The 20,903-nt window shown below is 52.7% G+C and overlaps 6 protein-coding genes across 6 annotated transcripts; 4 read left to right on the plus strand and 2 right to left on the minus strand.

The window, feature by feature from the left end:
* Positions 1–694: 694 nt before the first annotated feature.
* pld3 (phospholipase D) lies at positions 695–6,218 on the plus strand (the record flags this gene model as incomplete). The annotated part of the gene is made up of 2 exons (XM_026753849.1): positions 695–6,087; positions 6,149–6,218. The coding sequence occupies 2 exons, from the start codon at positions 695–697 to the stop codon at positions 6,216–6,218; spliced, it is 5,463 nt and encodes a 1,820-aa protein (XP_026613307.1).
* A 535-nt stretch (positions 6,219–6,753) lies between these two features.
* On the minus strand, positions 6,754–8,328 carry CDV56_101231 (uncharacterized protein; the record flags this gene model as incomplete). The annotated part of the gene is made up of 1 exon (XM_026754850.1): positions 6,754–8,328. The coding sequence occupies one exon, from the start codon at positions 8,326–8,328 to the stop codon at positions 6,754–6,756; it is 1,575 nt and encodes a 524-aa protein (XP_026613308.1).
* Positions 8,329–9,794: 1,466 nt separating this feature from the next.
* Positions 9,795–12,727, plus strand: orlA (putative alpha,alpha-trehalose-phosphate synthase subunit Tps2; the record flags this gene model as incomplete). Its single annotated transcript, XM_026755295.1, has 3 exons — positions 9,795–10,163; positions 10,237–12,490; positions 12,558–12,727. 3 exons carry the CDS (start codon positions 9,795–9,797, stop codon positions 12,725–12,727), a joined length of 2,793 nt encoding a protein of 930 aa, XP_026613309.1.
* Positions 12,728–13,980: 1,253 nt separating this feature from the next.
* CDV56_102255 (putative MFS monocarboxylate transporter) lies at positions 13,981–15,420 on the plus strand (the record flags this gene model as incomplete). The annotated part of the gene is made up of 1 exon (XM_026755874.1): positions 13,981–15,420. One exon carries the CDS (start codon positions 13,981–13,983, stop codon positions 15,418–15,420), a length of 1,440 nt encoding a protein of 479 aa, XP_026613310.1.
* Positions 15,421–15,968: 548 nt separating this feature from the next.
* On the plus strand, positions 15,969–16,950 carry CDV56_102511 (PDGFA associated 1 family protein; the record flags this gene model as incomplete). Its single annotated transcript, XM_026756130.1, has 3 exons — positions 15,969–16,014; positions 16,119–16,186; positions 16,282–16,950. The coding sequence occupies 3 exons, from the start codon at positions 15,969–15,971 to the stop codon at positions 16,948–16,950; spliced, it is 783 nt and encodes a 260-aa protein (XP_026613311.1).
* Positions 16,951–17,536: 586 nt separating this feature from the next.
* On the minus strand, positions 17,537–18,773 carry CDV56_102704 (unc-50 family protein; the record flags this gene model as incomplete). Its single annotated transcript, XM_026756323.1, has 3 exons — positions 17,537–17,848; positions 17,938–18,275; positions 18,692–18,773. 3 exons carry the CDS (start codon positions 18,771–18,773, stop codon positions 17,537–17,539), a joined length of 732 nt encoding a protein of 243 aa, XP_026613312.1.
* Positions 18,774–20,903: the final 2,130 nt, after the last annotated feature.

A 20,903-nucleotide genomic window follows, 5' to 3' on the forward strand; every position in this document is an offset into this window, starting at 1 on the left:
ACACGGGCGCCACCACGTTGCAGTGACTGTCATATTTTAGGGCATAGAAGGACACAGTGTCCCAGTCGTAAAAGGAATTAATTTTTTTGCTATGAGCATAGATACATGAGTTGTAAATTGCCTTCATGTTTCATCCGCGACCGAAAAGATGTGGGAGGTGGCCCGCTCGCTTGTGGATTACGTTAGTTAGTTATTTAAGAACTTAGCTGTAAGTCTGTGAGTATTCTACCTTTACCAGATTGAGTAAAAACCAGAAAGTATTTACTTTTCCAGACACCATACCTTACATTTTATCCAAGGATCGACAGCCCCTTGCAACCAGACTTCGAGCTGCTGCCTTTGCCCCCTAAACTCCGAGTCCTCATTGAACAATCACGCCAAAGCGGGCCTTCCGTCGATGTTCTATGGGGCGCGGCTCCACCAGTGGTTGGAATAGCTACTCCGTACTCGAAACGCTAATGCAAGTTGCAACACTCCCCTTTAAGTACTTTGACGGTTTCACGTTTGAACCTGCTGAAGGAAACTCATTTCCTCGTTCTTCTAGCCAAAAAACTCTCCAAAGTTTGACAGAATGAGTGTCTGGTGAACTATTTTGGTCGGGTTTGCTAGGATCTATTGATCCGCACGTACGTCCATCTTCTGTTTGCAAGTGAAACCATATCCACGCTGATACCAGTCTTTTCTTGCAGGTATAATGACCGACTCGGCGATTGATGCCTCAGCGTTGAGGGGCTCGGAAAACATTTCGAATCACCCCGATCCCGAAAGCCCAGATCTTCTGACAGTCGCTAGCGGTATCAAGCTGGGCTCACCGTTTCCCTCCCAGGCGGAAAACAAACCTACAGCCTCAGATTTTAGCGACGGCAAAGCTGATGCTACGAATGAGCGAGATCTTGCAGATGATGTGCAATCTATAAAGGAGAATATTAATCAGGCCAATGAAGGAGGAGGGAAAACTCGTTTAGAGAAGGCCCGAGGGTTGGAGGAGGCGTGGAATAATGGCCAGGGGGATCAGCTTTTTTCGCCAAGTCTTCGGCTGCCAAATGAATCGCTCGACAGTCCTCGACAGTCGCCGGACCATAAACACCGCCAGCTCTCAGCTCCCGGGGCCGCTATTTCGCCGCGTCGTCCCAGCGTCCAGTTCACCCGCGAGACCTCTGACATCGATCCCACCCCGGAAGTATCTGGGTCAAGACCCCCATCTGTTATGGATGAAGAGCCGGACTCTGGATTGAAGGGGAAACAATCCATCTTTACCAAGCTCAAAGCGTTCGCTTCGCCCTCATTTACCTCTCATTCTCGTTCGGCTAGTGGAGCAACCATTGGTGATATTAGACAGACCAACGCCGATCTGGCAACGCCAGGTTCGGAGCGAGGTGCATTTCGTTTTCCCGATACGTTGGAAGAGGAGGGGAGTGATATCGATGCTGATGCCGAGGAAAGCGCCGGGGAGCAACAAGTGCGTCAGCGCAGGAAGAAGAAGAAAATCTCACGACGGCAGCAAGAACCTCAATCAGCACCTCAGACTGAACCAAACACGCCGAAAACGACAAGGAGACCGTCGTTCCACCTGCCAGCCTCGTTTGGCCCATTTGAGAACTATCGCGCCAACCTCTTTGCGCGCAGAGTGAGCACCGGGGACTTCGCCCAGCAGCGGGAGGGTGTATCAGAGGACGAGGGTCGAGATCGCTTGAATAGAGATGCTTGGAGACGGAGAATCGCTAATGCTCGTGCTCTTACGTATGGCAGTCGACAGGCCGATACCCACGGTAATCAGGAGGAGAGACGACCGAGCAATTTCAGGCGGTTTACTGGGCTGGTTGGACCATCCGAACAAACAGAAGGTACTGCCCCACATTGGAGGCGCCATAGAGCTGAACGCGGCTCGAGTCTGAGCGCTCAGAAGTGGCGGCAGATAAAGGCTGGGTTCAAGTTTATGCGTCGGAAGCCTGAGAGCACAGTGGACCATGCAAAGTCCGCAGAGCTGCTAGCCGAATTGGCTTCAGGGGTGCCGGCCGCCTTGATCTTGGCTAGCATGTTTCAACGGGATGAACACGGCAGCAAACGGATCCCAATCCTTCTGGAGCAGTTGAAAGTTCGGGTCACTGATAGCAGGTTCGAACCTCATTCTGGTGACCGTCACCTTGTATTCAGGATCGAGCTGGAATACGGCAGCGGAATGACGCGGATGAAATGGATCATCCACCGTGCCCTCCGAGATTTTGCAAATCTGCATCTGAAATATAAGCTTCACTTCGGAACGCAAAAGTACATCCAGCTGCGAAACACCGAGGGCGGTCAGAACCTTCCCCGTTTTCCTCGAAGCGCCTTTCCATATCTTCGAGGTGTTCGGGGCCTGGAAAGTGAAATTGAAGATGAGGAAGACGAAGGCGGCTATGAGACCGCCGCCGAAGCGACCAGCGGCAATGAGAGGGCTGGTAGGAGAAAGCAGCTACAAGGGCAGCGCCGACTGTCAGGAGGTATATCCCGGAGGCAGTCAAGCATTACCAATACCGAGGGCGAGGCCAATGCCGGGCCTTCAGGTACGGCGGAACCTGGCCAGTCGACGAAGAGGGAACCATATCCCGAGAGACAGCGGAAGAAACTTGAAGCTTATCTACAGAAGATGATTCGATTCTTGATTTTCAAGGCCGATAGCAACCGTTTGTGTAAATTCCTGGAACTGTCCGCCTTGGGTGTCCGACTTGCGTCCGAAGGCAGCTATCATGGTAAAGAGGGATACCTGATTATCCAGTCATCCAAAGGCCTCGATTTTCGAAGGGCGCTGACTCCAGCCATGGTGAAGAAGCGGCATTCACCAAAATGGTTTCTCGTCAGGCACAGCTATCTTGTTTGCGTCGACTCACCCGAGGAGATGAATATCTACGATGTGTTCTTGGTCGACCCGTTTTTCAAATTACAAACTCAAAAGATCAGTTTACGAAATCAGAAAGCGAAGGAGCTTGCCAAGTCTGCTAAAGAGTCAGCCAGGCACCCGCAGCATCACACGCTGAGGCTGGAAAACTCGGAGCGGAAGCTCAGACTGCTGGCCAGGAATGAGCGTCAGCTCCATCAATTCGAGGACTCTATAAGGTTCATGGTCAATAGTACCCCGTGGGCGAAGCCGAACAGGTTTCACAGCTTTGCCCCGGTGCGCCAGAATTGTTTTGCACAGTGGCTAGTCGATGCGCGCGACCACATGTGGATGGTGTCGCGAGCGATCAACCAGGCCAAAGACGTCATCTACATCCATGACTGGTGGCTCAGTCCTGAACTCTACCTGCGACGGCCAGCAGCCATCAGTCAGAAATGGCGGCTGGATCGACTTCTTCAACGCAAAGCTCGTGAAGGGGTCAAGATATTTGTGATCATGTATCGGAATATCAACTCCGCTATCCCTATTGACTCGGAGTACTCCAAATTCTCACTTCTCGATCTTCATCCCAACGTCTTCGTACAGCGGTCTCCGAATCAGTTTAGACAGAATACATTTTTCTGGGCACACCATGAGAAATTATGCCTGATCGACCACACCGTGGCTTTCGTTGGCGGAATCGACCTGTGTTTCGGAAGATGGGACACTCCGCAGCATCTTCTCACTGATGACAAGCCTACTGGCTTCGAGACGCCCGATGGGCCCAAGGACGCAGACCACTGCCAACTCTGGCCCGGTAAGGATTACTCGAACCCGCGGATTCAGGACTTTTACGATCTGGACAAGCCGTACGAGGAGATGTACGATCGCAATGTCATACCCAGGATGCCGTGGCATGACATTTCGATGCACGTAGTCGGGCAGCCCGCCCGGGATCTCACGCGGCATTTTGTGCAGCGCTGGAACTACATCTTGCGGCAGCGGAAACCTACCAGACCTACACCTTTTCTTCTGCCTCCGCCTGACTTTGACCCTGCCGACTTGGAAGCTCTCGGCCTTGATGGAACTTGCGAGGTGCAAATCTTGCGCTCAAGCAGCATGTGGTCGACGGGCACGCCGGACGTTACCGAGCATAGCATTATGAATGCGTACGTCAAATTGATAGAGGAATCAGACCATTTTGTCTACATTGAGAACCAATTCTTCATCAGCACCTGCGAGATAGACGGCAGAAAGATCGAGAATCTCATCGGAGATGCGTTGGTGGAGCGCATCATTCGAGCCTCCAAGAATCAGGAGGCTTGGCGTGCTGTCATCGTCATCCCACTGATGCCAGGATTCCAGAATACTGTGGACAGTGAGGGCGGAACCAGCGTTCGTCTCATCATGCAGTGTCAGTATCGCAGCATTTGCCGCGGAGAGACTTCGATTTTTGGCAGACTGCGTGCGCTGGGCATCGACCCGGAAGATTACATTCAATTCTTCAGTCTTCGGGCCTGGGGCAAGATTGGACCACAAAAACAACTTGTGACTGAGCAGCTCTACATCCATGCCAAGTGCATGGTTGTTGATGATCGGGCAGCCATCATCGGGTCTGCAAATATCAATGAGCGATCGATGTTGGGCTCGCGGGACTCCGAGGTAGCAGCTGTCGTGCGTGATACAGATATGATATGGTCCACCATGAATGGTCGCCCGTATCTTGTCGGACGGTTCCCGCATACCCTGCGCATGCGGTTGATGAGAGAGCATCTTGGCATCGATGTTGACGAGCTCATGGAGCACTCGATAGCAACGGAAGAAGAACTGCGAAAAATCCAGATTGCCGAAGAGGGCACCAAATCACCGGAGAGCGCTGACAAGGTCGACTCCGAGTCCCTGATGATGGAGAGACAGGATGAGAGGGATATGATTGAGCGTCGGCATCGGATACAAGACGAGTTCCTCTCCAGATCGGAAGACTTGCACAGTTTCAACCATGATGTAGACTGGGAACAGGAAAACAATCCCAACCTCAAGTCGAGCAGAAAGCTCACTGCGGATCCAAGGGTGACATCCAACCCGGAACACAAGAAGGACGTTGATGGGCATGGGGTAGATCATCTGAATGTCGCTCTAGAAGCGGGGCTGGGAGACGGTCGCGATTCGCAACTGCTGGAAGACACTGCTGAAGTTTTAATCTCGCCTATTGCCAGCGAAGGCAAAGGCACTATCCAGCAACCCAAGCCGGCGTCGCAGCGGAAGACTCTACCAGGCAGCCCCATTGCTAGAGAGACAAGCCGCGAATCACCTTCGCCTACAGCTCATGATGCCGATCCAATTCCAGTGACTGATGGATTAGCAGCTGCCCGTCATCCAGCTCTGCCAGGGACCAATATTGAGAACAACGACGGCATCCTGTCGCCATCATCGGATATAACCGATGCGGCGAAGTATCCACACCCACTGATTCCAGATCTCAAGCACATCTTCATTGACAAGGACTGCATGAGAGACCCTGTGATCGACATCTTCTACCTGGACACTTGGCAAGCCGTGGCGGAGAAGAACACAAAGATCTATCGGGCCGTTTTTCGTTGTATGCCTGACAGCGAGGTCAAGTCCTGGAAAGAATACAAGGAGTATGCCGCATATGGAGAGCGATTCTCAGAAATGCAGAGTCAGCACAGCGCCAAGGTTTCTCAGCCAAGCCACCAAAGGCCAACGGGACCTCCCGGGACAAATACAAACGCGGTTGGCGCAGGTATACGATCACTTGTTCCTCACGCGGGATCGAACGGAGAAGGCCACGCGACGGATCAAAAGGGCCAACAGGGCTCGGATGAGAAGAGTGAGGGTCGCGTAGCCGAAGGTGGGCGTGATGCAGCCGATCGAATGCAGTCCGACCTTGCGAAGCAAGAAACGTTATCGTCAATTGATGAGAAGACTGCCTTGGAGGTAGCCGAAGCTACAGGACCGGGTCCTACACAGAGTGGGCGCAGCGAAGAGAGTGGCCCTACCAAGGAAGCCGTCGAGCAACAGGAACGGCAAGCTGTTGATTATTCTGAGGCTCTGAATCGCAATGCGACAACCCAGACCCGCCGACGCCGGAGACGAGCAACAACGCTTTCAAAGCGTGAATTCCACGCGTCCGATGACGTGATTGACAAACAACAAGCAGAAGAGTTGTTGAATAAGGTCCAGGGACATCTCATCATGTGGCCTTATGACTGGTTCGTGACGTTCTGGCCAATGCTCATCGTCGTTCAGCCGTATACTAATGGACTGTCATAGGCTCGAGAAAGAAGAGCAGGGTGGCAATTGGCTCTACACGCTTGATCAGATTTCCCCCTTGGAAATCTAGTAAGTTGCTCATCAGCATCCCGTCAGAGAGAGAAATAGCTGCTGACAAGAGGTATAGCAATTAATTAATCGTACATCCTTGTATGCTTCGGCTGCGCCTTTCCCACGGTGGCCCACATGTTGATAGTTGCCATTGCTTTGACCTGGAGTTCTCACACGCCGGCGTGATCTTGATTGTTGAATGTATGTCATAGGCTACTTTTTCCCAGGCCTTGGCCTGTCTCTTCTTTGTCTGTCATAAATGACTTTCACATTCCCATTCGAACAGAACGGCTTGGGATGCATTGTATGGCTCTTCAGGGCTGCTTGACTAGAAAGCGGGCGTTCTCCTACAAGCAATTTCATCTGGTTTAATCGTGTATTTTCTGACATTCTATTATTGCGATCCTCTATTTGAGTCAAGTGCATTTACGGAGTGGCTGGTCCCAGGGATCAGTCCTAACAAGTTGGCGGACTTGGATTTATTTTATATATAATGTATCACTATCAATGCCAAGAGATGAGAGGATCTCAGGGTTCCAAGGCCCTGACACAATTCAATACTTGCTCGCATTGAGCTTGAGCGATTTGGCGCGTAGATTTTCAAAATCATGAAAGTTTGCTTGCAGGGCCCGAGTCAGGATACTAACGTCCGCGGCCTGTTCACCATCTTCCCAGTGCTTGAGACATGCGCCGAGACGGTCATGAGCAAGCGAGAACGCGTCCTGGAGTTCCGACGTGCGCACGCAGCTGCGGCCCAGATCGTTCATGTAGTTGGTGGGGTCCTGCACGCACAGCCGGCTGGCGGCGGGCAGATTGCGTCTGGCGGCCGCCGTTTTCTTGAGACTGATGAGGGAGCGCTGGCCGCGCAGATGCGCGGGGAGATCGTCGGGGGCGTACAGGGCGCTGGCGCGTTTGACCGTACTGGCATTGAACCAACCGGGGGGATCTACGGAGACACCGGTGGTGGCCAGGTCGACCTCGGTGCCGTAGGCCCGCAGAAACGCGATGAGCTGCTCGCCGAGACAGTGGGGCCGCTGAAAACGCCCATGATTCATTTTGAGGAAGGCAACGAGAAGCATTACGAGGGCGTCGGATCCGATGGACAACTGGAGGCGGCCATACCTGCCCCGCGCCTCGAGGATCAGGCGAGCGGTCACGTAGAGCGGCCGGACCGAGGGATACTCGGCCTGGTAGTCCATGATATATTCGACAGAGGCCGGTAGCCCTTCGCCGCAATGGAACTGCAGCTGACGGCCCGTGGGGCGGTGGATGGCCGTGAGGACCGGGAAACGGTTACCCAGGACACGGACTCTACCCGCGAGCGAGGGGCACTGCTGAAGCGCATGGCCAACTTCGTGTAAGAGCTTCTTGTAAGTTTGAAGGACCTTGGGCCGTGTGGCACTCGGCTTGCGAACGCCACGGGCGGATCGATCTGAATCCGGGACGGGTAAGACGAACTCGAGAGCTGAGTGGCTCAGAGCAAATCGCGTCCGCCATGAACCGGTCACCTGGGGCGGGCTGGGGACAATTCCCGCGAGCAACCTACCCACGTCTGCAACCAGCCGATCTATCTCACCTTGCTCCGACGGACTCGGTGTCATGTAAATTTCAAGCGCGCGGATCTCCGCGTCGAGACGCGAAATAGCATCGGATGTCTTGCGATCGGTAGTCAGGTACTCCAGCCAAGGACTTTGTTCCGGTCGGCCCCTGGCTTCATCTGCATGCCACTGCAGCTGTGGGTATTTTGCTGTCTGGGGCTGCGGAGCGGCTGCTCGGTTCGACGAACGGGACTTCCTCTGCGCTCGTCTCGCAGGCGCAAGAGACTGGAAGGACTGTGGCTCTGCATTTGGCACGGAGGGGTCCTTTTGAGGTGGCTGGTCATGACCAGCATGATTCGCGAGGGGAATAATCGGAGGAGAGGCTCCAGCTGGACATTTATCGTTAATCACCTTGCGGACCAGACCGGCTCGATTGGAGGACCGATGAGCCTCAAGAGTCTTTTCAAGGCTATTACGAAAGATGACAGGATCAATTGATCTGACGCCGGAAGCATGCAACTGTCGACGGAAAGGTGCCGTTGAGAGAAGATTTGGAGGAGAGGAGAGACGAAGAGCCGAGCCCAAGCGCATTGCTGCGCGATCAGTGGGAGATACAAGACATCGCGGGGGAGCAACCACGACTGTGAGCATGTACTCAGAGGCAGTGCCGTGATTTGACGCCTAAGATATAGACGCCTTATGGTGGTTCGAGATGGGGGGATGAAATGGTTCGTGAGTGCGCCCGGTGCAACCTGAATTCTTCGAATCTCTCTCTGATGATAAGATCACCTGACTGAGAAGGATAAAATCACATGACCGCAGTCATGTGATGCAGCAGCCCTAGTACCTTATCCCTCTCTCCATGGAGTAATGCAGAAGAATACATGACAGGCATCTAGAATCTACAAGACTACCTACAGTACAAGGCAAGAGGTCGGAAGATAATTGATCGGGATGATCATTGCATACAGGGACATGCAGTGAATCATCATGAAATCAAATAATGCCTATGACAGATAGATAGATAGATACTTGCTATCTAGTTGCTACAAGCCTGGAACATGACATGACGTACCTGATGGGACAATAGCGGGGAGAATTTCCTGCCATGTATGATGTGCCTGTTCTGTTCCTTGTCATCATCATCGTCGTCATTTCATATCCATATTCTCATAATCATACATGAAGAGTTGAGAGAACTTGAAAAGTACTACTAGTGTCTTGATAGTGGGCGAATTAGGTTCTAATCCTTCAGAATTGCTTCTTCTGTCTTCTGTCTTCTGCTTCTGCTTCTTATTCTTATTCTTATTCTTCCTCTATTATCGCCTGGGCTAGACCTGTGTCCCTAAGGTGATGATTCCCTTCAGCTCTCTCCTTTTCTGTCGGCTTCTCCCTTTTTCTCCTTTTTTTGATTCTCTACAGAGTTCTCTGTGTCTATCTACTCTACCCCTGGAAGACCCCTGGAAGACCCCTTTCTCGAAGAACAGAACATGATCGTAAGCAATGATACTAATAATAACCTTTCTGATGGTTCTCAATAATAATTAATACCTAGTATTGATTGATTATCTTAAGAGTTCACCGCCCATCCCCATCCTCATGCCCCTCGTTCATACCCAAAAGTAGTACCTACATAGTATACTCGATGTCCTCACGGTATAAATAGAGTAGATTAGTATATTATTTCCAGATATCATCTCTTGGACGCTTTCTGGTTGCTCCTCTTTTTTCCTCCACCCGATCAAAACCGGGTTTGCCAACCAAATAATCTTCCCTCGTCCTTACTCCTGCTGGTCTGGTACCTTAGACGGCCCCTCCACCACTGCCAGCCACTGTTCCTATTTCTTTCTCCCAATTCAACTCCTCTTCCTCCCTACTAATGCTATTCTCCCTGAATCATCATCTCTCTATTATCCTGAATTCACTCATGGCTTTCTGTTTCAGCTCATAGTCACTGTCACTGTCACAATAATAATTATATTACATCCTCATCCGTCTTCGTTTCCTCACCGGCTTCACTTTCCGCCCAAGTGCCTGACGGCCAGCCAAACCCTGTCATGGTCGGTCCAGGCATGAAATCTCTGGGTGAAGATGCCTATACCAATGCCTCAAATGTCACTCCGAGTCTGGAGACCGACAAGAAACATCCCCTGGTCAATGATGCCTCCTCGTACTTCTCTCAGATCCCTGGCACCAAACAATCGTCGACTGCCTCCGATGCCACTTCTCCCGGCACGCCCGCTGATGCAGCGAAGAATGCAAAGTCCCCTATTGAGCTCCTCCGCCGTCTGAGTCTCAGCCGCTCCCCGATGATTCCGGACTTTGACCCCCGCGAACAATATCCCGGATTGAACCTCACGGGGCGGATCATCAGCGCCGCCTTCTGCATCCCGTACAAGGTCGGATACCGTCCTGGCTCCGATTGGGTATGGTGGCCCCTTTTTTTTTTTCATCCAACTTGACGACATTGGACTAACGCTCAGATGAACGGTTGAACAGGATCTCAAACCCCGTCCCGGAACTTCGGCCCTTTTTGATTCCTTTGCTTATCTCGGCTCGGAAGAGACGAAATGGTCCCATACTCTCGTTGGCTGGACCGGCGAGGTGGAGCCCATTCAAGACGTCTCCGTTCCTCTACAGCAAATCCCCGTCAACTCTGGCGCAAGGCTACCACCGGCGCTCAATGGCGTTGCCATCCCACTGAACAAAGCAGCGGCCCCTGTGCCCGTGGACTCGAATCAGCGACTGCCCAGCCACCCGCTCCTAGAAGGCTTCAGAGTCAGTCAAGAGGACCGAGCGCGTCTTGACGCTCAGCTGAGCTCGGGCCGTTACGGCAAGATCGCTCCCGTATGGCTGTCGGACGAGTCCGAAGAGCCTGAGGAGTCCTCGGTCTTCCTGGAAGATCAAGGGAGATGGAGACGCTATGCGGAGAAGGAGCTGTACCCCCTGCTTCATTACAAGCAACACGGCCCCACGGATGGCCGGTCCGAACGGAAGTGGTGGGGAGATTACGTCCGCATGAACAGACTCTTTGCGGACCGCATTGTACAGGAGTACCAGGAAGGTGACATCGTCTGGATCCACGACTATCATCTCTTCCTGCTGCCCAGTCTGCTGCGGCAACGGATACCGAACATCTACATCGGATTCTTCCTGCACGCGCCGTTCCCCAGCAGCGAATTCATGCGTTGCCTGGCCAAGCGCAAAGAAGTCCTGACTGGTGTCCTGGGTGCCAACATGATCGGCTTCCAGACATTCTCCTACTCGCGTCACTTCTCGTCCTGTTGTACGCGCGTCCTGGGCTTCGACTCGAATTCCGCCGGCGTCGATGCTTACGGCGCCCATGTTGCGGTGGACGTCTTCCCGATCGGAATTGATGTCAAGGCCATTCAGAGGGCGGCCTATGGGTATACCGAGATCGAAGAGGCGGTTGTGGGACTGCGCAAACTGTACGCTGGCAAGAAGGTCATTGTCGGCCGGGATCGACTGGACAGTGTTCGCGGGGTGGCCCAGAAGCTGCAGGCTTTTGAACAGTTCCTGGAGAGGTATCCGGACTGGCGCGAGAAGGTCGTCCTCATCCAAGTGACCAGCCCAACGAGCGTGGAGGAGGAGAAGGAGGACCCCGAGAACAAGATCGCCAGCCAGATCTCAAACCTGGTGTCGACCATCAACGGCCGCTTTGGCTCCATCAGCTTCTCGCCCGTCAAGTACTACCCCCAATACCTCTCCCAGCACGAGTACTTCGCGCTCCTGCGTGTGGCCGATGTGGGTCTGATCACCACCGTCCGAGACGGCATGAACACGACGAGTCTGGAATACATCCTCTGCCAGCAGAACACTCATGGCCCTCTCATTCTCTCCGAGTTCTCTGGGACGGCGGGCACGCTGTCCAGCGCCATTCACATCAACCCCTGGGATACGATCGGCGTCGCTGAGGCCATCAACCGAGCCCTGACCATGTCCCCGGAGGAGAAGAAGTCGCAGCACGTCAAACTCTACAAGCATGTCACCACGAATACCGTTTCGACCTGGTCCAACCAGTTCGTCACCCGCCTGCTGACCAATCTTTCCTCTTTTGACCAATCCGTGGCCACGCCGGCGCTGGACCGGGCGCAGCTGCTGAAGCAGTACCGCAAAGCGCGCAAGAGGCTGTTCATGTTCGATTACGATGGTACTCTCACCCCCATTGTCAAAGACCCGCAGGCCGCCATCCCGTCGGATCGGGTGCTGCGGACTCTTAAGACTCTGGCCGCGGACCCTCGTAACGCGGTCTGGATCATCAGCGGTCGTGACCAGGCGTTCCTGGATGAATGGATGGGCCACATCCCGGAATTGGGCCTGAGCGCAGAGCATGGCTGCTTCATCCGGCAGCCGCGGTCGGACGACTGGGAAAATCTTGCCGAGTCGAGCGACATGGGATGGCAGAAGGAAGTGATGGAGGTGTTCCAGCACTTCACCGAGCGTACGCAAGGCTCGTTCATCGAGCGCAAACGGGTTGCCCTGACCTGGCATTACCGCCGAGCGGATCCCGAGTACGGTGCATTCCAGGCTCGGGAGTGCCGCAAAATGCTCGAGGAGACGGTAGCCAAGCGGTGGGAAGTCGAGGTGATGGCCGGCAAGGCCAATCTGGAGGTGCGGCCGACGTTTGTCAACAAGGGCTTCATCGCGGCGCGGTTGGTCCACGAATACGGAACAGAACCCGGGCAAGCCCCGGAATTCGTCTTGTGCTTGGGAGATGATTTCACCGATGAGGGTCAGTATATTGCCGATTCAGATTTGGTGTGTGTGTTAGACTCGTGCTTTGTTAACCGCTGTTGTAGACATGTTCCGTGCGCTCAAGAAGTCCGGCCTCCCGGCTGGGCATGTTTACTCGGTCACCGTCGGGGCCAGTTCGAAGCAGACGGAGGCCAGCTGGCACCTCCTTGAGCCAGCCGACGTGATCGGAACGATTTCGATGCTGAACAATAGTTCTTGTGCACAAGAATACTAGGGACGATGTGAGGCAGGGCGGGTCGTGCCATGCTTGGCCGGTTGGGCTGCAAAATCACCTTCTAACGAAATATGATTACTTTGCACTAGCGATATATAACCTCGTGTTCTTTGATCCCGGGGAGAGCGTAGACCAAGTCGACGGGTCGAGGAGGTATCGACGGGTCGAACATGCAACAGGGGGAAGGTGTTTGAAGGAGGGTGGTGCGGAGAGGTTCCTGGCAACTGCATCGTCAGCGTTGTGAGGCTTCTTCTGCTTCTGCTTCTGCTTCTGCTTCTTCTTCTTCTACTCTTCAGATTCTTTTCCACTATTGTTCCGCCTCGCTTTTTCCCGGCTGGCTGTGTGACTTTCTGCATTGGTTTCCATTGACTTTGCTATAGATAGAGGGCGGAGAGACAGCTACGCCTTTGAATATAAGCTGTTAGAGGATAGAGATATGATGAAGTCGAGTTCTTTTCCTGCTGACAGGAAGCCAATGAGTGCCAATTGAATCTGGAGTAAAGGAGCTTCAGCTTAATCCGATCATGTTAGGTCGGATCGGATGCACGTTTCCGCAGTAGATGGTAGAGGTAGACCTGTTCTACAGTATGGTCGATGATAGGAAGCTGTCAATATCTCCTCTATCCTGAGAAGATATACAAAGCGAATAACGGATTATCTAGTCAATCACGATCGCATACCGAGGGGCTTGAGTCCCCCGGAAAATAAAATGCGGGGAGTTCTGAGTTCCGAAACATCAATGACAGTACATGTAGATAGTAAAAGAAATCTCATGAAAAAGTTGCATCCATCATCACTAGACCAGCATCCAAGATGCCCTTCTGAAATCCACTACATATTCATGAATGATCGTCGCGGACAGCCCCTCATCCCCCGGATGCTGTTGCCGACGCTTCACGATGACTCGACTTCGGTCTTCTGTGCGAACCACTAGAAAAATCCTGTCTGGGGTCGTTGGCAACTAATCCTAGCTCGAGGAATTGAAAATAGGAAGCAACCATCACTCTTGTGCTTATGATCGATTAGATTAGAGAACAAATAAAACGAGAACTGGTCTTCCAGCTGTGTTGTTTCTGCGGTCGCTTTCTCCAGTCGCATTCGGCTTCCGTTGTGGGTGAGGGTTTTTTGAGTCATTGAGCTACGGTAGGTATACTTGTATCCGAGCACGACTCTGTCTATTTATCTCATGTTTCCGATCTTCTGGAGATTCGTATCCTAGTATATTTCGAATATTTGCTGATGAGACATAGGTGATGGCACGAGACCAGCCTCCCGACGCTGTCGCGGTCGATGAAAAAGACCCTGAGGACACCACAAGTGACCGCTTTGTTCCTCTGGCAGGCTTGCCCCGCGATGAGGAGTCCGGTGTGAGCAATGGTGTCGATCCTCGGTCGAAGGAGCTCGCGAGAACCGTCACCAACACCAGTCACATCGGAACATTGGCTGCCCGGACCTTGTCGCTGGTGCGGACCAGAGAATCCGGAAAGGATATCGGCCCTCCTCCCGATGGAGGCCTCTTTGCTTGGTTCCAGGTCCTTCTGGCCCATTTCGTCATCTTCAACACTTGGGGGTACATCAACGGGTTCGGTGTTTTCCAGACATACTATACGGAGCACCTGGGCCGGCCTCCCTCCGACATTTCCTGGGTCGGCAGTATCCAGATTTTCTTGCTCTTCTTCATTGGAACACTGTCGGGCCGTGCGACGGATGCCGGCTTCTTCAAGGTCACTTTGGCCACGGGAGCGCTGCTGGAGGTCTTTTGCATCTTCATGACCTCTCTGTGTACCGAGTACTGGCAGCTGTTCCTAGCTCAGGGAGTCGGTCAGGGAATCGGTTGCGGCCTCATGTTCTGCCCGACCATAGCCCTGATGGCCACCTATTTTACCACGAAACGTGCCCTTGCCATCGGGATCGTGGCCTGCGGATCGGCGACGGGGGGGTTGGTCTTTCCGGCGGTCGTCGTGCGCCTGCTGCCCCAGGTCGGATACGGCTGGACGATGCGGGTTCTGGGCTTCATCACCCTGGCCACGCTCATCCCTCCGGTGGTTTTCCTAAAACAACGATTGCCGCCCCGTAAGAGCGGCCCGCTGGTGGAATGGGGCGCCTTCAAGGAGCTGCCGTACCTGTTCTTTGCCATCGGCATGTTCCTCAACTTCTGGGGGCTCTATGTCGGCTTCTTCTACATCGGCAGCTTTGGCCGCAACATCATCGGCGTCTCCGAGACCACCTCGGTGTATATCCTGCTTGTCATGAACGGCATCGGTATCCTGGGTCGGGTGATCCCCAATACCATGGCCGACTGGTATACCGGTCCGTTGAACATGCTCATCCCCTTCAGCCTGGTCACCGGCTTGGTAGCCTTCTGCTGGGCCGGGGTCGACGAGATTCACGGGTTATACACATGGAGCGCCTTCTATGGTCTGGCCGCCGCGGGCATCCAGTCGTTATTCCCAGCCACCCTGACCTCCCTGACCACCGACTTGAAGAAAGCCGGAGTGAGGATGGGCATGGTGCTCAGCGTGGTCGCAGTCGCAGCGCTGATCGGGTCTCCGATCGCGGGGGCTCTGGTCCAGACGGACGATGGACATTACCTATACGCTCAGATGTTCATGGGCAGTGCGATTCTAGCCGGTACCCTGACCTTGGTCGCTGCAAGAGTGGCGAAACTGGGATTCACATGGCATCGGATGTAGAACTCAGCCACGGGGCTTGCTGTTGACTGGATCTTGGAAAAAAAGTAATGATGAAGCAGGCCCATATCATGCTGGGCGTGATCTCATGAAACGATTAGTATTTGAGTTGAGAACCTGCACCATCTGATGGTTATCGTAGACAAATAATATGAAGTATCCAATGTTGTGATGGGTAATAATCGTTGGCGGTGGAGCTGTCTTTTCCTTTGCTTCTCCCCGCCTGGGAAATCCTCTGCGTGACTCAAACATTCAACTTGCACGTCGCCATTCTCTCGATCTAAAGGGATTCTCTGCTGCCACTCTAGCCTCTTCCTCCGATCGATTCAATTCGTTGTACCGTATTTCCTTCCCAGGAAGATGTGAGCTTCTCGTCCACAATTTGTTCCCCCCTCCCGCTCTGCCCCTCCATACAACCATCTCCGTCTACAGCAGCTTTGAGACAGCGTAGACTTTGCTAATTGGCCGTGTTGATTCATTCAGATCTTGATAACCACTTGCACTCCTGGAGCTTTTCGCAATTTACGCTACATCCTGCATCTCTACTTAACATGGCACCCCGCGGTCGCGGAAAGTTCTCCAAACCCAGCAGAGGAGGTAGGTGACGGACGCATCCACGCATTACTTTCGAACCGGGAGAACAAACAAGGAGATATTGATTCAAGAATACTGATGCGTCTTCTCCTCTTCGCGACATCCAGGCGGCAAGCGTTTCAGTCGCGATGTTCAACCGGTTGACAAGGACGGAAACCCCGTTGGTTTATGGCGGGTACGTGCCTCTAAATTTCCTCCAGGGAACCGAACCCATCGTATCTGCAGGAATGAGACTCTGACTTCTCATCCCTCCGCTGCTCTGCCGTGCAGGAACCAGGCGACGACATCCCCTCGTCAGGCGAAGAGGATGAATCAGAAGAACCCTCCGGTTCCGAGGAGGAGTCCTCGGACGAGGACAACGCACAAGCCGGGCCCAGCTCCGTCGCCGGATCATCAGCAGGGCCAGCAGCCGGACCAGAGATGACCCGCGAGGAACGACGCGCCGCAGCCAAGGCGAAGAAGCTGGCCGCGATCGCGCGACGGAACAAAGTCGCCGCGCAACCGGGCGACCTGCCCCCCTCGGACTCGGAGGAAGACGAGAGCGACGACGCTGACGACGAGGATCTCCCCGCCAACCCGAACCACACCGCCAAGTCCCGCTCACAACTGCACAAGGACCCCGCGACGACGGATCAGAAGAAGGCCGCGGGCGGCGATCTCTCGCAGCTCTCCCGGCGGGAGCGCGAAGCCATTGAGGCGCAGCAGGCCCGGGAGCGGTATCTGAAACTGCACGCCGAGGGCAAGACGGAGGAGGCGCGGGCGGACCTGGCCCGTCTGGCCATCATCCGGGAGCAGCGCGAGGCCGAACGGCTGCGCAGGGAGGCCGAGAAGGAGGAAAAAGCGGCGCTGGCTCGGGAGAGGGCGGCGGCGCGCGAGCGGGAGCTGAAGCGCCGCGAGGAGACCAAGGGTAAGAAGAAGGGAGGCCCGAAGAAGAATTAGTGAAGCTGTTGACGCTGAAACTCTTCCCTTTCCCATCCTGGGGGGTCTTTCCACTTGCCACCCACGCTGCAATGAAGTGATGACTCTCTCTCTCTCTCTCTCTCTTTGTTTCTCTCTCTGGCTTGGACAATGTCGGCAATATATCTCTCTGGTTGATCTTGAGTATATACTCGTTCTAGACGTTTTGAACAGCTGTGATCGTTACAGGGATGACTGCATGTTCGGCATCCAGTCCGCATTTATTGACATTTCAAAGATATCGTAACACCGAGTCAATACAGAATTGAGTGGGTGGTCACACCAAAAGGACTCGCCATAAGCGGGTAGATGATCTATGTACAACGGAAGACGCACAACCAACCAAAATCATTGCAACATGCCATGTTATGCAGATTATGCACCCAAATCACGAAAGACAAACAAAAACCGGAACGAACCAAATGACACCCATGTACACCAACGCCCTATTTTCTGAGCTCGATGGAGCAGCGGGGGAAAAGTGGGATATATATGAACAGTGCATGTATCGGTCGACGCATTAACGCTATCTTAGCACAATGGTACCAATTCGAGCATCTGAATGGCTTCAGACACCCCAGAACAACCCCTCCACGCTGTGTCCGTGCATGACGACCCCCCAGCCGGCTATGAGACTCACGAGCCACATGATGGACAAGACCAAGATCGGGAGGAGTAGGAGCTCGGTGTTGTGCAGGAACGGGAGGGCATTGTACCCCAGAAAGGTAATATAGGTGTAGTAGATCAGCGCGGAGAGATAGAGCGTATTTCCCAGGAAAGTAGCGAGGAAGTTGCTCGGACTGCGGGTGAGTAAGGGTAGAAGAAGGAATTGGACGACATAGAGGTGGAGATATAGAGGGAAGAAGGCCCGATTCGAGACCTGGACAACCCCAAGTCAGCTCCAGCCTTGCCGGGGTCGGGTTGCCAGTTTTTGGAAAACCAATCCAGGGCGTCGGGAGTGAAACTCACATCAAAGCAGTATCCAAACTCCAGTTGATCCTTCTCCCCAGGCTGCACGAACAAGCCTTGTGCGGCGCCGCGCCTTCGTCCGCGAGACCCTCTGAATCCGGACAGAGATGCGGCCGCACCGTCAGGGCCAAAGAGTCGTGGAATCGCAAAGTAGGCTACGGTCGATACCACCAGCGACGAACCGATGAAGTGGACAAAGATGAAGAGGAGCGACAGGCGGACGATCGAGCCAAAGGCCGGCGCATAAGCAAGGCCCCAAGCGAGCGCAGTGAGCAGGAGAAAGAATGAGAGCAAATATGTAAAGGAAGGGTCCGGACGGTGCCAGGTATTTTTAGTTTCTGTACCGACAAGTAAGAGAGGGTCAGCTGTATTGATTCTGTGATCTCCCCGCTGGTCTGGTCCGGAAGTTTCGAACAAGGGGAAGAGCATTCAACGTACGTTTCTATCAACCGGCCATGGCATTTTAGCAAAGGGTCACCAGGCTGAAGTCAAACACGGATAGAGAAGCAACTCTTACATGATAATAGATTGATTTAAACACCTTCTTGGGAGCTATCAATAGTGATGTCATCTCCCAGATTGCCATTTCAAAGTCCATCTGCGGGAACTTGAATAGCCTGCTCCGCAAAAGGTACGGTCAGCCATGTTCAAGCCGTGAGAGACAGGCGAATATCCAGGATTATCCAGTCGCAGACATCCGGATGATAGCCGAGTCTAAAGGCCTACCTCTTGAAGAAACGCGGCATTCGCATACTGGATCCGCGACTGGATGCGGTTGTGCCACCAAAGCTGGCAGGACTGGCATGTTGACGAGGGACAGAGATGGTCGGGTTCATCTTGTAGAGTACAGAATTTGCAGAAAGATTCCCCGGTTTTCTCAGAATTCCTGAGAGGGGGAACAACGTGTGTAGTCCACTGAGGAGAAAAGTGGATGGCTAGGTACTGATCCCGCCTTACACCTGTTGCTGATGTTGTCTGTCTTGGTGGAGATGCGTGTCGGCGCTGCTCCCGTTGCTGGCAGTTATGTCATCTGTTGACGCCCTTACTAAGCACTGACTACTAGTTACTACAATACACACGAATGTTGACGGCGTACATTCTGACATTCCATTCCATTCTCTCTTAAACGCTGCTGACGCTTATTGAATTTCCTATGATCGATGACATTTTGACATCTGGCTCTGGATGAGCTTGAGGTTTCGACATGACACTTACATATCGCCCGTTTGCCTAGAAGATAACATGATCTAAGATGCATGGTTGAGAGCAGGAATTGTTCCTGATAGCAGCACCGATGAGCTGAAAGATCAAGAACCAAGAACATAGTGTTCTTCACGAGACTTAAATGTGATCGCTCTATGATAGACTTCCTCATGAGAGCAGCAGATCATTTCGATCGCGAGAGAGAAAGTGTTGACGAGTGACTGGTCTCAACTGATTTCCGCAGGTCTCTATCCCCTCAGTCACAGTGAACTATTAAGGTGTCGATTGTCGATGAGTCCATGATACACATGGGTTTTCGACGATGGATCGAAGCAGAAGATGATTCGAAGTACAGATCGTCGAAGGCCATGCATGGTTCATGGAAGGTTCAAAGTTCTGACACGTCACAAGCGATGTATGCCTTACACAGGCCGGCGATTCAGCAATTCGTCTGGCTACATGGGGGACATAGACCAACAGTCCACAGAGTTCGGGCTGCCGAGATGGAAAAGATGAGATGTATCCATGCATATGAGGTACTTGGATCCTCGGGTGCTTCCGCTTATTGAGTTGATGGCGATGGTGCCTGACTTTCTATCACCATGTGCCTTTGAAATATCCCATTGTTATTTATTGTTCTCAGTTGAACTATACAATTTACGTACAATTCTTTACTATGAGCAGCATGACTATGACAGTACACCAGCAATTCTACTTGAAACTAATCACTTTACAGTGATAATGTATTTCCTCGCTTACAGGGATACTTTCTATGACACTGACACTCTGTCAAAGCTTCTAGTTCATTTATCTCCATTAGTACGGAGCAGATACTCCGTAGATAATCCTTGGGGCAGTCCCCACCAGCCCACATGGATGAATAGTTCAACGATGGGCCGATAGGCCGGCCTAGGTATGATCATGATTTATGACCTTGAATATCAACTGCTACCTAGCAATGTATGCACCATGCGAGTCAGTTCTAGACGAAGAATTACCGCATTCATTATCAAATCCAATAGTGTATTTGAACAGGTAGAGTGATAATAACAGAGAAATTATGCCATGCAGATTCTCAGACACCCGACGCCAGACTCAGACAGTAGACTGTTAACTTTGGTTGTTCAAACTAGCGATTCTTAGTGTCAAGCCTCTTCTTCCAACAAAGCAGCTCTAGCCGTATCTGAATAAGTGTGTAGCGAGCAAGTGGGCTATCTAGTAGATAGACAGAATGTTAGTTCGATCTTCTCATTCTGCACTTCTGCCCCTGAAAAGTTACGACTTGGTAGACTCCAACCAGGAACACATGCGATATGTGGTAGACAAGACATAATGACAGTCGCATTGACAATTACTAGTAACTAATGGAGAACTCAATTCTCATCGCCTCGTCTGTAAACATTTAATATCCATCGCTGTCTCCTTGAACCCCTTCGGTGTTTCATCCTTGAGGGTTCCGGTTCCTGGTCCCTTGCCTGAGGCTTCCACGGTTCGTTCTCCAGTTTCCATCATTCCCCTCCCCAATCATCATTCATTTGGTTATTTCATCTAGCATTTTCATGGTCTTTATCGTCTTCTTTTTCTTCTCTGACTGCCCTTTGCTGCCAGACTCCTCAGAACGTCACCGGATGCTTTGCGATCTGTCGTTTTCTCTCGTTCAATTGACCTTCTCTTTCTCCGATTCCCCCTGCTGCGCGGAATCAAGGTCATCGTTGCTCCCACTCCCACAATGACCGACAGGTGACATTCACACGAAGCCCGGT

This window comes from Aspergillus thermomutatus (genome assembly GCF_002237265.1).
Source record: "Aspergillus thermomutatus strain HMR AF 39 chromosome Unknown NODE_132, whole genome shotgun sequence".
Lineage (NCBI taxonomy): Eukaryota > Fungi > Ascomycota > Eurotiomycetes > Eurotiales > Aspergillaceae > Aspergillus > Aspergillus thermomutatus.